The sequence below is a fragment of the Poromitra crassiceps genome (genome assembly GCF_964638095.1).
Source record: "Poromitra crassiceps genome assembly, chromosome: 19".
NCBI lineage: Eukaryota > Metazoa > Chordata > Actinopteri > Beryciformes > Melamphaidae > Poromitra > Poromitra crassiceps.
The window spans coordinates 21,868,443-21,884,193 of NC_139646.1; the positions used below are offsets into that span (position 1 = coordinate 21,868,443).

General features: G+C 44.3%; 1 protein-coding gene and 1 long non-coding RNA gene across 2 annotated transcripts; both read left to right on the forward strand.

Annotated features, from left to right (window-relative positions):
• The first annotated feature begins 719 nt into the window (after nucleotides 1-719).
• On the forward strand, nucleotides 720-7,514 carry LOC310794114 (arf-GAP with dual PH domain-containing protein 2-like). Its single transcript, XM_083656011.1, has 11 exons — nucleotides 720-867; nucleotides 1,572-1,702; nucleotides 2,904-2,995; nucleotides 3,305-3,393; nucleotides 3,793-3,896; nucleotides 3,991-4,137; nucleotides 4,506-4,583; nucleotides 4,693-4,755; nucleotides 5,349-5,426; nucleotides 5,571-5,799; nucleotides 7,176-7,514. Exons 1-11 carry the CDS (start codon nucleotides 780-782, stop codon nucleotides 7,202-7,204), a joined length of 1,128 nt encoding a protein of 375 aa, XP_083512137.1. The 5' UTR covers nucleotides 720-779; the 3' UTR covers nucleotides 7,205-7,514.
• A 1,795-nt stretch (nucleotides 7,515-9,309) lies between these two features.
• LOC310793604 lies at nucleotides 9,310-15,653 on the forward strand. Its single transcript, XR_014553531.1, has 3 exons — nucleotides 9,310-9,364; nucleotides 13,423-13,464; nucleotides 15,579-15,653. It is a non-coding gene; the product is annotated as an uncharacterized lncRNA (long non-coding RNA).
• The last annotated feature ends 98 nt before the right edge of the window (nucleotides 15,654-15,751 follow it).

Sequence of the window (15,751 nt, forward strand, 5' to 3'; positions counted from 1 at the left end):
TGCTACAGGACACTAAAAACTCACACTTCCAGATTCCATAACTCCTTCTTCCCAAGGGCCGTCACATTACTCAATAAATCACAATCACTTCCCAAATTATAAAGTATAAAGTATTATGCTGCTGTCATATGTGTGTATATATGTATGTATATATGAGTATATATATATATTTATATTGCACATAGTTATTTACTACTATTACTACCATTACTACCCTATTTATTATTAAGTCTATCTACTGTGGGGTCTGGTGAATCGTTGGTGAATTGTCTGGTTGTACTGAATGTCTGCACAAAGGGGAGTTTGCAACTGCAATTTCGCTGTATTTTTTTATTATTATGCAATGACAAATAAACTACTATTCTATTCTATTCAGTGTGCCTTCTGTGATTTATTCCTCTTTTGCCACGACTGCACCATACAAGTTTGTCCTCACCGGGTGAACTTTGCAGTTCAAATTCTGTCAGCTACACAGAAGTCTATCCCCCTATTAATAAAGGGGTGGGTAAACATAGCGACGCCTGTTCCACTTCCTTTCTCTGTCATTTGGAGACCAGTACGTTTGTGTGCAGAACAATCAACTTCGTGCTGCCGTGTCCTTAAGAGGAAATGCTGGGGTACTGGTCTGGAGCACACTGGCCGGGGAGAACATGTTTTTCACCTGCTATGGGCTAGAATAGAGCTGCACTGTATATGATAGAGAATCAGTATGGACTTTATACCTAACTGGAGCTATTCTTTTGGGACTCTGCTCTGACAGAAGCAAACCACCTTCACTGATGGCCAGTCTGGACAGAAATCAGAAAATCCTGCTAGAATTGGTGAAAGAACCGGGCAATAAATTGTGTGCCGACTGTGAAGCTCCTGGTGAGTATGCTGGCAAAGAATTACCATTAAGAATGACATCACATTGTTCAAGTCATGATTCAACATTGAATTATACAGTACCATAGTTTCACCATTTTGTGTATTTAAATGCTGAGTTGGCATTCGCCTCATTTGAAGTTGTTTACCAACCAATGCATTCTTTTGTCAAAGGACGTCAATGTGAATTTTCTGAAAATACAAAGGTTAAAGAATAATGATAAAGGATCCTGTGGCTCCAGGGCATCGAGTTTGTTTGTTTGAACAGAACGGTCTCCAAAATAATGCTTTCTAGCCAAATCACATTTTATTATAATAAACTCTCATAAGGGAAGTGTTCGCTACTTCTTACATTCTACCCAACAGTTAATTACCACCACTGACAGGAACACTAAATATAGGTGTGTGTGTGTGCGTGTGTGCGTGTGTGCGTGTGTGTGTGTGTGTGTGTGTGTGTGTATGCGTGCGCGCGCGTGTGCGTGCATGCATGTGTGTGCGTGTGTGCGCGCATGTGCATGTGTGAGAGAGCAACAACAGCTAGCTACATTGGAAAATGAAACTGCAAAGAGGAAGTTTAGATAATCCACAATGCTTGATGCTGTTATGATACAGCTGGTATACCTGCAAATTCTGTGTTATAGTGTGTCGTTTTCTGGGGCTCCAACAGAATATGTGTCATGTATGACTTCATGTCCTGTACTTGACAGAGCCTGATTGGGCCTCCTACACCCTGGGTGTCTTTGTGTGCCTGACCTGCTCAGGAACACATCGAGATTTGCCCGCCGTCAGCAGAATCAAGTCCATACGTCTGGATTTCTGGGATGACTCACTGGTGAAGGTAGAGCTCATATTCACCTTATACTGATAGTAAATACCCTCATCTGTGGCAACACTTTCAAATGATGTTCAGTCATAAGTCATTTATAAGCCTTTAGTTAATGATGATACATTATTTTGAATGGCCTGCAGGGGGCGACCCATTGGTTTGTTGACTGCCGTTGGTTGGTTCTCGGGCGAGACCAAGGGTTTCCCATAGAGCCGCAGCGCGGCCTGCTGTTGGTCTGTGATTGACAAGCTGCGCCATCAATGGACAGGTGACCTGTCAATCAGGCCCCAAAATTACAAACTCGTGCTGTATTGAAGAAAACGTGAAACTAGCGATTTAGACACAAACCCATTAGGAAAGTGTTTACTGAGGCCATACATCAAGTAAGGTATTTTTCCTATTGACTTCCATACAATCTGACTTTTGCAACCAGTGGAGTCACCCCCTGCAGGCCATTCGAAATAATGCAGGTTTGAGACACTTCCACTTTGGCTTCAATTTTTATAAACAGAGCTACCGTCTTGTATGTAACACATTTATGTGTGATGATGAAGAATTGTTTACACTTAGGGGATACGAAAGCCTTGTAAATGAATTGTAAATTATTACTCATCATTTATAACAGGTGAGGAACACGTTGTAGTTTCTACTGCAGTGCTTTTTACTAAAAGTTTATAGATGATGTCCAACACATTTTGTTATATGTTAACATAGCACTTATTAATCATCTACAAATGTATATTAATGTTTTGTAAATGATTAGTTCATCATTAACTAAAGGCTTAAATGACTTATGACTGAACATTATTATAAAGTCTCGTGCCTGCTGTGTCTGTCCATGTTCTATTATTCTATCAGTCATAATCCTGAGTAGGTGTGTATATGCATAAGGATACTCTTGGTCTAAGTATGATATCCTCTATTTTGCTTTTCAATTCAATAGACCCTTTTCACAGCAGCATTTTGACGATGTGTCAAAGCAGGGTAAACACAGGTGTAACCAATAACATTAATGCTGGTTCCATTCTACCTAGGTGTTCCAGTGCCAGTGCCCTCATTATCATGATCATTGTTGTTGTTGGTTACACCTGTGTTTACCCTGCGTGTTGACACTCCAAATGCCTGCAGTGAAAAAGGTCCATTTCATCTCTCCTCTCTACGAATATGAAATGAAACAGGATATTTGTTGTTTTGCTCATTCTAATCATTGCAGGTCATGAAGGAGATGGGCAATTCTGCAGCGAAGGCCATTTATGAGAAGTGTGTCCCTGCTTTTTTCTACCGGCCACGGCAAAGAGACTGTGCGTGAGTGCCTGTCACCTTACTAAGTTAAGTTCAGTTCAGTTCAGTTAGACTGTGCGTGAGTGCCTGTCACCTTACTAAGTTTAGTTCAGTTCAGTTCAGTGGAAGTGAAAACTGCTGACTCAACCAATGCTCCATTCAGTGCAGAAGTCTTCTTGTACATAAGAGGAACAAACACTAGGAGGGCTGGATGCCATGGTGGAGTCATCAGTGTTCAGCCCTACGTGTTGACGTTCATCATCAGCAGCAGTGCGCTTGTGTTTGCTCCATAATGAGACATACAGTAACCAGGAACTCTGCTGTCCTCTTTAGTGTTCTTAGGGATCAATGGATCCGCGCCAAATATGAGAGACGAGAATTCACAGGAGAGAGCAACGACTTTCAGCAAGCTTATAGCTCAGGTAATTAAACTACCCATACGCTGACACAAACAGATTCTTCCCAGGCATCAGCAAAACATTTTCAAATATTTATTTTTCTATCCAGCTCATAGGATCTTCATATTCCATGTAGGCTCCTAAGTGGAGCATAGGGCCACAACCACACTATGTCAACAGGCTCTGGGCAGTCTTCCTCATACAGAAGAAGCCCCCGCACCATTGCGGTTTCTGAAGCAGTGGGTTTTTACGGGGTGGGGTTCCTAGCCCCACGCCCGCCATAGGATGGGGGGATTGATTTGGGTTCTTTGCTTTATTCATTATGTTCTATTGATTTGGTCTATCTCATGCAGACATACATACAGACACTCCTGGAATGATTAGATAGATAGATGTTCTATTGATTTGGACTATCTCATGCAGACCCGTATGAATTGACGCTGTGGAAAAAAGGCAAGGACAAGAAGCAGTTCCTGAAGAGGACTTTCCTGCTGTCCCAAAAGGACTTCACTCTCAGATACTTTGTTGTGAGTAGTTCTTTTCCCCTTATTTAATATGAACATTTACAAAGTACAAACTTTTCCTCCCAATCTCTTAAAATCAATCCTCTCCCAAATACAGTCCAAGGTGCCAAAAGCCGTGATCTCCATGAAGGACCTGAATGCGGCTTTCCAACCGGAGAAGATAGGTCACAATCACGGTCTGCAGATCTCCTACCTGGAAGAGGAGCGCTCCAGGAATCTGTTTGTTTACCATGAGAAAGGGCAGGTGAAGCCAATCCCACACAACTAATAGTATGTCATTTAATTTCCTCTTGTCTTCAGATAAAGGGCCTGACAGATACAGCATGCAATAGCTGTATGATGGACACCAAGGTCTGTACTGTGAAGCCTGTTTGAGTAGCATTGCTGATCCACAAGACCTGAAAGGCAAAACTGATCCAAATTCCGCACATCTATAATACACACTACCGCAGGATCCAGTGGGTTATCTAAAACGCATTAGACTGTCCAAACAATATTGACCGTACTTTTGGGTATGTGACATGATGCCAGCAGTATGTATACTTGAGGAGACATGCGAATCAATAAAATACAGTTTCCCTGATCCCAGTCTCCTATATCCAACACCAATAGGTAATCGTGTCCTGGTTCAACGCTCTTCGTGCAACGCGTTTGGCTTACCTCCAGAAGAAAGATCCCAACGACGATAACGTGAGACCTTTTCACGTTTTCTGGAGAAAAGAAGAAGATGAACCCTATTATAGCAACTTCTTGTGTGATTTATTCAACTCTGCTACTTGTGTGTTTGTCCCTTGTGCAGCTCATACCTCAGATCACCAGGAGTAATCTGAAGGAGGGGTACATGGAGAAAACTGGTCCAATGGTCAGTCAGACATCCAGCTATCAAAACAGTCTTTTATTAATAGCAGTGTTGACTCCTGACCTGATTCCTCCCTTTCTTTCTGTGTGTGTGTGTGTGTGTGTGTGTGTGTGTGTGTGTGTGTGTGTGTGTGTGTGTGTGTGTGTGTGTGTGTGTGTGTGTGTGTGTACGTGCGTGCATGCGTGCGCGTGTGTCACGGTGCGTGCGTGTGTGTGTGTGTGTGTGTGTGTGTGTGCATGCATGCATGCGTGTGTGTGTGTCTGTGTGTGTGCGTGTGTGCGTGTGTGTGCGTGTGCGTGTGTGTCTGTGCGTATGTGTGTGTGCGTGTGCGTGTGTGTCTGTGCGTGTGTGTGTGTGCGTGTGTGTCTGTGTGTATGTGTGTGTGCGTGTGTGCGTGTGTGTGCGTGTGCGTGTGTGTCTGTGCGTATGTGTCTGTGTGTGTGCGTGTGTGTGTGTGTGTGCATGCGTGCGTGTGTGTGTGTGTGCGTGTGTGTGTGTGTGTGTGTGTGTGCGTTTGTGCGTGTGTGTGCGTGTCTGTGTGTATGTGTGTGTGCGTGTGTGTGCGTGTGTGTGCGTATGTGCGCGTGTGCCTTTAGCATTGGGAGCGATTCAAGAAGAGGTGGTTCACACTGAGCTCAGTAGACAGAAAGCTTCTCTACTTTAAATCGCCACTGGTAATAAAGAGTTTTTTCCCCCCGCCCAATTTAGGGTGTTTTTTGTGTGTGGCAAGATCCAGATTTAAATAAAATGCTAAAGTGTGTGTTTGCTTATATATGCTTTCTCCTCCAAGCATGCATGTGTTTGTCTCTGCCCATTAGGATGCCACAGAGGTGGGCGCCGTCTTCATTGGCACAGAGAGCCACAACTACTCGGTCAGTGAAGGCTGCCCCAGAGGCATGCGGGGCGGCCGCTGGCACTCCGGCCTCACCCTGCACACACCAGGCAGGCAGTTTGTCTTCATGTGCGAGCAGCAGCAGGAGCAGAAGGAGTGGCTGGAGGTCTTCAGGCAGGTCATCTCTCAGCCCATGACCCTGCAGGACTACGCTAGTAAGACACTACGGACTGTTGGTACAATTGTTAGCAATGTTGTTGGTAGGAAGGTACAGCAGATAACTTCATGTACCGGTATGTTGTTATCAGAGGTAATCCAATAAGGATGCAAAGTCTGTGTGTGTGAGTGAGCAGAAATTGTCTTTGTCTCTACAGCTATGACATTTTACGTGCCATCACGCTGAATCTTTCAGGAAGTGTAAAGAGCGCCCCCTGCAGGTGACCTATCACACAGCCAGACTTTTTGAATTCGGTAATTAGGGACGACTAAATGGGCAAAAATGGCTAATTACCGTAAATTCCGGACTATAAGCCGCGGCTTTTTTCCCGTTTTTTGGTCTTTTTTGGCCCCTGCGGCTTATATAACGGTGCGGCTTATCTATGGATTTTTTCAGGAAAAAAAAAAAAAAAAACTGAATTCTCTCTTCTTTAGCACTCTTTCTAACTATAAATCCACTTCTGTTTTAATTTCCTCTCTTGCCCTCTTTTCACCACACTGTATGACACTGTATGACACTGTGTGCACTGTAAAAAAGAAACACAGGTGGTGTTGTGTTATGTTGTTTTGTTGAAATGTTAATAAATGGGAGTTTCCTCAAACAGCCATCTCTTTCCCGACAATCCCCTCTGTGCATGAACCCTTACATATGGTAATTAAACATTAAAACACAATAAAAAAAAAAAAAAAAAAATAAAAAAAAACATTAAAACACCCGCGGCTTATAGTCCGGTGCGGCTTATATATGTAAAAAACAGTCAACTTTGCAGGTGCGGCTTATACACCGGTGCGGCTTATAGTCCGGAATTTACGGTAGGTACCAAAATGAGTGAACACAGGTTCAGCACCGTGGAGAGCTCCATTCCTTAGCTACTGATGGAGCTCACCTGAGTGGAGAAGCACAGCTGAGCTGGAGTTGGAATCAGCCAGGAAAGTGGACTCTGAAAACTCTCTGGGGAGAGTAGAGGCTGCATGCCAACTCTGTCTCTCTGTGTGTGTGTGTGTGTGTGTGTGTGTGTGTGTGTGTGTGTGTGTGTGTGTGTGTGTGTGTGTGTGTGTGTGTGTGTGTGTGTGTGTGTGTGTGTGTGTGTGTTTTACCTTGGCACTGCTGGGCTTGTGCTCCTCCTGGCAGCCATTGAGCACAGCCACCTCATCACCAGTGAGTGAGTGATTGATTGATTGAGTGAGTGTTTGATTGAGTGAGTGAGTGAGTGATTGAGTGAGTGAGTGAGTGAGCTAACAATGGCTTCACAGCCTGATACTGTATATAGTATTTATTAATTAATGGTGAATTACAATGCCACACAAACAGCCACACAGGTGTGTGAAGTTTTCTTTCTTTCTCTTTCTTTCTTTCTTTCTTTCTTTCACTCAGATGAAGCCAATTGGAGAAGAGGGAGGTGACTGCAGCAGCTCTACTTAACTGCTTTGCAGCAGTTCAAGATGTGATATGAGGGGAAATTCCTTTACGGGACTGAAACAATGACTTCAACTGGATGTACAAAACAGTACCTGTACAACACTGCACATAACACGCTGTTATTTTGAATTGTGGTAACTTATTAATTGCAGCACTTTGCATACGGTAGTCTGCACTCACTGGCTGCGATTAAATGGGGACAACGTGGAGGCCTCACTGTCATAGCTGGGTTCATGGCTGCTTTATAACATTTATGCAGATGACTGTCTTGTATTTTGTTACATTTTTGTTGTTGTTACATTGTTGCACATTGTCATGACAGTTCATGCCAAGAACAAAAATATTCACTGTCATAGATATTACTAATCTTTTTCTCAGTAAATGTTTTTCTCAAATACTTCCAATGTCTCACATTTTCTTCACAGGGAACTTGTCACTGGTTCAAAATTAATGGAAAACAGCTTCTTAAAATGTCAGACATTGGATCTATATTTCATGAAATATGATCTGGCAACAAGTGAGAAGACGAGAAATCCAAAAGGGTTGAGATGAAATATGCAAATTGTGATGGGATCTCCTGTTTCCCTGCATGTATTATTCAGTAGGTTAAAAGTGACATTTGACCATAACCACACATCAGGTAACCACAGCAACAAGGAGGGCGGTGGTTTAAAGTGGACTCTACATGCATGGGTTCTGCATGGTCCCGGTCCAGTCTGCGCTGCTCATACCTCTGTCATCACTTTCACTTGTCTATAGATAACCCTTTTCACTGCAACCGTTTTGAGGTGCTAAAGCAGGAAGTAAACCAATACCATTAATGCTGTTTCCATTCCATTTAGGTGTTCCAGGGCTGTCATTGATGTTGTTACACCTGCTTTATTTTTGTCTTTACCACATCAAAACGATTGCTGTGAAGAGGGTCTATAGGCCTATAGCTGTCACTTGGAAGCTTGTACCGAGTTGTCCTGTTGCAAAAACAAACGTATTTAAATCAGAGGTGATCTCTTCCTCTCTCTCCTGTGTAGGCTACAGTCTGTGTTGCAGCTCTGTTTATGGTTCTCACTGAACACTACAGTATTGAATTACAGTGACCCCATTGTGGCTGCTTGTTTCACTTCACTCAGGGTTACTGAATGTAGTGACCGCACTTTAAATACACTTTAAGGGTTTGTAGTGAGACCAACGCCACCTTGTTTTCTACTGACTGTGACAACGCCACCTTCTGTTTAATGAGCGGAAGGAGCTCAACCCAATGGCATAGAGATGAAGGAATTACCTTGCTTCTTACAAATCGCCAGATGAGGCATGAATCGTATAAAAATAATTGTTTTTTATTACAAAAGTCAGATTAAAAGGTAATTAAAAAGCACAAAAGCAAATGACCATCCTGTTTGGCCGACCACCTCTCTACCGTCTCCGCCATGAATCTCTCGGAGTGCCTCACTCCCCGCCGCAGCCCACCGACAGGAGCACCTGGTGAGAGAGAGAAGAAAACAGCATCGCAAGCCAGCATGCAAGATAAAATGGGAAACATGTGATCCCGCTTTTTACCACTACAAACCATACGCTGCAAGCCAAACCATGTGCACACTTAGTTTTATCACTATACCACGTGACATGGATGGAAGCACACACCCCCCCCCCCCCCCCCACCACCAGCACCCCACACTAGGCTGGCCCGGGCCAGCTCTGAAAACACAAACACTGACAAACTGTTAGTACACAACACAACAGCACTGGCGGCGCTGTAGGGTAGTAGTTTGGTATGGCACGATTTTCCATACTGGCTAAATTACGCACAGCCAACAGCATAAACGCTATATAATTCTACACAAAGAAGCCCTATAGGAAACAGCGGCTGATTGCCCCACTTCGATAGTCATCTGCCCGTCTGGATTGCTGAATGCCATGATTGTGCCAGATGGATAAATCTGTCCCGAATCCGATTCTCTTATCTTCCTATCATACAGCTGCAGAACGCTGAGGGAGTGCCAGGAATCAACTGGGTCAATCTCTCCAATTTCCTTTCTACTTCAGTTACAAGAATGGAGCACTGCCCAGCCTGCGTTAACTACCGCTCGGCTGCAAAAAAGAGTTCCTGCCGTGCGCTGTATGAGAGAGACGCACAGCAACCCCGACAGGTGAGCTTCTCCTTCTGTCTGCTAACGTTAATAATCAGACCTCCCCTATTTCTAGCTCCACACGTGGAGTGGTGATTGTGCAACCTCGTGAGAATGTCACGAATGTGCAGTGACTGATTGAATTAATTGGGCCTCCTGATTACCCCGGGACACCACATTCGTCCGCCCCCAAAGTTGAATTGTCGCAACGACGATGGAGCCAACACCAGGGCCTACAGGGGACAGGGCCAAAAGGCAAACTTGGGGATAGGGATGCAGCTATCGTTTCAGTTCTTACTAGCTGATCTAGGTCGATTATGGAGGCTTTGATGCCTCCCTGGCTGTGGCTCTGGTTGTGCGGCGGGGGACAACATCCGCAGACTCCAACTCTTCCAAAGCTCCAGCTGGTACCATCTACTAGCTTCTTAGCACACCAGGATCAAGGCCCCATCCCCCTGGCTGGACTGGAGGGGTGGGACAGGTGGTTGCAGAGTCTGTGACACAGGGTCTGGAATAGCTTTTTCAGGACTTGGCCTAGGGGAAGATTCGTGGTGAGTAGCACATCGCATTTCAGTTCGATGAACCCTTACTCCATACACCACCCCACCTGCATTTAGGGCTTCTGCAACTCTATACGGCTCCGGGGCACAGACATCCTGAATTGTATTTCTCCCCCGAACCTTGTGGTTCTTCATGTAGACCAACTGTCCTATCTTCATGAGTGTATGATGTACTCATTGTGTACCTTTCTCCGATAGTCTGCTGCTCTCTCCAAGTTCCTTTGGGCTGTGGCATATGCTGTCTCTCCTGATGTTCCTGTAGTCAACTCCGGCCCAGCTCCCATTTCTGTTCCCAAGAGAAAATGTATAGGCAGTTGGGGTTGAATACCAAACATTAGCACATGTGAGCAGTGGCACTGACCTGTAGAACGATGGGCAGTACTATTGTACGCCCACACAAGCTGGGACAGGTACTCTGGTTCCTGACAGTAGGACGCTTCTTTTCTGGTGGCAGGCTCCGCAGGAGGTCATGAAGTGTGCGGTTGAACCACTCGCACTGGCCGTTTCCCGGAGGATGGTAGGGAGTAGTCCTGGATGTGTGATATAGCATACATCTTGCACAACCGATCAAAGAGAGCACTTTCAAAATTTCTTCCCTGATCCGAATGGATTCTAGTCCAAATATTGAATCAGCTGTTAACGAGGACCTTTGCTACTGACCTTGCGGTCTGGTCACGGGTTGGTATGGCCTGGGTATACTATAAAGTCAATGGCCAAAATCTCAAGTGGGTGTGTGGCCACTACTGTCAGGTTTCTCTGCTTTGGGCAGCATGCATCGTTCAGTTCTTACAGTAGTTTTCTATATCGACCCCATTCTAGGCCAATAGCAACGCAGCCTAGCCAGTTCCATGGTGCGTCTTATGCCTCGATGGATATGCTGATCATGCAAGCTCTCCATACCTCTTTCCTCAGTTGTTGCCGCAGCAGCAGCAGTTGGTCCACCTCTCCTCCATCACTGTCATGGGCCAACCGCTATAAAAGCCCGTCTCGTTCCTGAATTCGGTCCCACTGACTGATGAATTCAATCACATCAGGTCTCAGGCGATTCCTCTCATCATGGTTTGGTCTGCTCCCCCTCTGCCAGAATGGTTGAAATGCTTTGATGGCTGGATCAGCCTGCTGCAGGGTCACCAACTCACTGCGGGACCTCGAGGGTCGTACACTCACAGTGTTGACTGGGCGGGGCTGCTGATGAAGGGGTGCCAACTGCAGTCCCAGTGGCACGGAGCTCCACGGCAGGATCTTCTCCAACTCCCCTGGCCTTGGTGATTCTGTATATTGGCAAGAAAGCGCATCGGCATTACCGTTGTTTCGACCAGGCCGGTAGCGTATCTCGAACGCTGCCAGCTGGCCATAGCCTGGGTAAACCCAGCCTCCACGTGACCTGTACTATCAGTCATTATAGATAGTATTCTGTTACATCACCACACGGCCATTTTGGTAGGAAAACAACAGGTGATTGTGATCAATTAACAGGTGATTACAATCAAGTGACACTTACAGCCAATGGGCTGTAATTGTAGCGCCATGTTGGTAGGAAAAAGGCTTGTGACATCATCGGAATACTATGAATACATGATCTTGCTGTTCTGGCCAATTAGCATTTTGATTAACCAAGTCCAGTGTGCATTTTGTTTTCAATGTTTGTTTCATTACTTTTCTCCTTGGCTACAGATCATCTGTCACACTCTTTCTTTGGCAGTTGTCAAGGAGCCCAGCCTTTGAACAGCCCAAACAGAGGCACACCTGTTGCTGTAGAGGCAGGACCAGGCAGAACAAAGGCAGCGTGTAGCCAGGCTGAGGGAGAGGACTGAGACGAGTGCTGTAGGCTCGAGCTGGAGTCAGGCTGGCAGGCAGCACTGCAGGGACATGGAGAGACCAATTAGGCAAAAAACCAATCAACATAATTCAGAATATGCAGACCAGGGTGGCACAGAATGTAGAGACAGTCTCAGTCTCTATGTTTATCTGTGGATGAGTGGATGAGTGGACCAGGGGAGATATACTGTGGGCTGATGAGACAATGACGAGCAGCTGGTAGCCAGACCCCCATACACCTGACACCACTCCTGTGATGAAGCACAGAGCCTGCAGGCTGGACGGAGGAGGAGGAGTTCAAAGTGGAGGGCATGACAGCTGCTCCGTCATCTGAGAGAGAGCAAAGGATGGAGAGGAGAAAGAGACGGTGGTGAAGAGACGAGTAGGAAGAGGTCAATTCAAACTAAAACACAGTGCAGCAGAATGCTAACCTGACGCTGCCAGATGGCTTGTTTCACAGAACCATCTGGGAACTCGATCTTGGAAACCGGTTAAAAAGGGAAGAGGCACTTTAAAAAAAAATACTTGGCAGGTGATTGGATGAATGACTTGTCTAACTTCAACCACTTTAGGACCGTCTCTTCCTTCCTCGGACGTTGATTGATCCGCACCACTGCTGGAGTCCAACGCATATCTGGCAGCATGGCAAGATAGATTTCTTGCCCAATCGTGACCTCGCAAGGTTAGCAGAATGCCTCCCAAGAAGAGAAAGGATGTTGCAATCAGGATAGGTGATGGTGAGAAGGCTTTTCTCTGCTTGTGCTGGGAGGATTTTCTTCCTACAGTCCATTTGTTTTCTGCTTTGACCACCAACTACATATTCAATGGGTGATTTGTAATGGTTTGAATGAACCACATCTTAACACATGTCATTGCTTGATAGTAGGTAGGGATGTAACGATAACTGGTTTTAATGATCACCGTGATCAAATTTCTTATGATAACCATACCGTTTCAAATTTTCATTATCATTAAAAGCGTGGTACCGTGATGACAGTGCTTTGAAAAACATGGTAAAGACTGTCCATCATCAACCAAAGTTGGCAACAGTCTCCCAGATGCAAACGTGCAGCCTTTTTTTTTTTTTAATTTTCAACAATTTACGAGTACCGTGATAATATGACAACCGTGATAAATTTGGTCACGATAATCGTGATGTGAAATTTTCATACCGTTACAGTAGGTTATTGTTAAGTGATGGACTTCTATTGACGGTGTTCTGTTTTTTTTTTCCAATATTTTATTTTACATTTTTCATAACAATAACAAGACAAAGAAACATGCTCAGACACACACATGTAAAAAAAAAAAAAAAAAAAAAAAAAAAAAAACATAAGGTAGGCTACATAGCTACCAGCCGCATAATGTGCTTATGCGCTCGTGATAAATGTGCCTGAGAGAGAGTGAGATCCCACGCTAGGGGTCCATGAGAGACCAGTCAGGCGACTCATCAGTCACCCCTAACCTCATCAAGGTAGGCTAGGTTCACGGAGTTCTGTTGCTAGGGAACAGTTTAGCTTACGTAATGTCAGTTATTGTATAAGCAAACACTGTAACAGGAAGTAAGTAAGTTGAAACCGTCCCTAATGTGTGTGTGTGTGTGTGTGTGTGTGTGTGTGTGTGTGTGTGTGTGTGTGTGTGTGTGTGTGTGTGTGTGTGTGTGTGTGTGCGTCCGTGCCTGCGTGTTTTTCCATTTTCCAGTTGGGATGGAGATTGATGCTGTGGAGGAGAGTGGCAGTGAAGGTGAGTTTCCTTCAGTGTGAATAATGGTGTCATTCTTCATCTGTTGGTGTTGAGATCTTTGACTTGTCTGCCTGGTCTCTCTGATCTCTTCTTAGCACTTTTCTACATTTTCCTCAGACTTTGCTTTTCTTCCATGTTCACTCATTGGAATATTGTCATGCCTTTTTGGCTCTGACATTTGCACTCTTTATTGTTGATTGTTTGCATTTTTGTGATGTATGAATTTAAAGGGACAGTTCACCCCAAAAATTAAATACATATTTTTCTTCATACCTGTAGTGCTATTTATCCATCTAAATTTAGATTGTTTTGGTGTGAGTGCCGAGTTTTGGAAAGATCGGCAGAGATGTTTGCCTTCTCTTGAATACAATGGGGCTGGATGGCACAAAGATTGTGGTGCTCAAACTGGGGGTAATAATAAACCCCCCCAGCAATGTCTCTTTCCAGAAATCATGACCCAATTACTCAAGGTAATCCACAGACCTTGTTGTGAGCAGTTTCAAGAACTATTTTCTTTCAACTAAAGCTACACCCACTAGCTGCTGCTAAAGCTACACCCGCAGGCTGCTGCTAGAACTACATCCGCATGCTGCTGCTAGAACTACACCCGCTAGCTGTTGAAAGAAAATAGTTCCTACATGAAACTGCTCACAACAAGGCCTGTGGATTATCTTGAGTAATCGAGTCATGATTTATGGAAAGATATATATATATATTTTTTACAGGCGCTTTGAGCACCACAAGCCGGTCGAGTGCCATCCAGTTCCATTGTATAGGTTGTTTTCAGGTGAAGTTATGTCAAGATGGCGACCGGGGCGAGACCATTGACCATTGGCTTGTTTGCAAACAGCTTCTCTTCATTGCATATGGGTCATATCCAGTGTTGGGGGTAACTCATTACAAAAGTAACATATTAAATGTAATATATTACTTTTAGCAGTAACTCAGTAACATAACTTATTACTTATAGGATTTCAGTAATATTATACCAGTTACTTTGTCAAGTAACTCAAGTTACAAATTGAGTTAAAAAAAATCATCAAAGGACATATTTAAATCAGTACCTAATCAAACTGTGTGTTTTTAGGCAAATAACTACTATAGATGACAATAACAAAGGAAAAGGATAACATTTAGAATTTTGGATTGTTTACACTGACTTCAAGACGGCTGAAATTATTTTTCGGGATGGTTCCGGGGCAGCGATATCATTCTGCTGCTGCTGTTATTACAGTGAAAGTAATGCAAAAGTAGTGTAATAAGTAACTAGTTACTCTACACAGACAGTAATATTATAAAGTAACTTATTACTTTCAAATTAAAGTAACTAGTAATATGTAGTATATTACATCTTGAAGGTAACTTGCCCAACACTGGTCATATCCTATATGTTTTGCAATCTTCTGGCGATACCTGCAGCGTGGAGCGGCATCCAACCTCTTGCATACTCGCTCTCCTCCATTCTCCATAGTAGCTCTGGGAGAGCTGCCCCTCAGACGTCACGCAGACATCATCTGAATCACGTGGTCGAAAACAAGCTATTTGAGAGAAGGCAGACATCTCGATGGCCGATATCTCCAAAATTCAGCAACTCGCATCAAAACGATCTAGAAGGATAAATAGCACTACAGGTAAAAGGAAAAATATGTATTTTTGTTTTTGGGGTAAACTGTCCCTTTAAACTAATTCCACTGCTGCACTCATTTTACGTTACTCTGTTAGAGTGTCGGCTAATTGTAAATGTAAATGTAGTCTAAAATCAGTGGTTCTCAAATGGGGGTCCGGGGACCCCCAGGGGTCCTTGAGGGGGTTCCAGGGGGACCCCGGCCAAAAGGGGGGTAATTTATTTTCGCTATAATTCCATTCATAAGTAACACAATTTGTCAGTGACTATTTTGGTCCTGGGTTTTATACACTTTCTGTAATAAAACATCTAAAAGCATCAATCTTACTATCATATGGGGGACCGTGGGACAAAATCCTATCAAATGGGGGTCCGTGGTCTAATTGTAGTCAGTTTAGGGGTCCTTCATGTGAAAGAAATTGAGAACCACTGGTCTAAATTGTGTGTTTGTGTGCATGTAAAGTAAAATGGTAATATGTTTGTGTCTCAGATGAGGCCAGGAGGAGAGCTAAAAACAGGAATGCCAGACGAACTCCACGCAAAAGGAGAGGGGTCAGTGAGGATGATGATGACGACGAGGAGGAGGAGGAGAAGCAGGAGGAGGAAGAGGCACAGAGGCAGAGAGGACAAAAGAACAAGGCCAAGTCCCGTGACAGCGAGGAC

What these genes read in the sequence shown, in the direction of transcription:
- LOC310794114 (XM_083656011.1), top strand. Translation starts at nt 780, where the DNA reads ATGGCCAGTCTGGACAGAAATCAGAAAATCCTGCTAGAATTGGTGAAA. An exon ending in GGGATGACTCACTGGTGAAG is followed by an intron (nt 1,703 to 2,903) that starts GTAGAGCTCATA and finishes TAATCATTGCAG; the next exon opens with GTCATGAAGGAGATGGGCAA. An exon ending in GACCCTGCAGGACTACGCTA is followed by an intron (nt 5,800 to 7,175) that starts GTAAGACACTAC and finishes TCTTTCACTCAG; the next exon opens with ATGAAGCCAATTGGAGAAGA.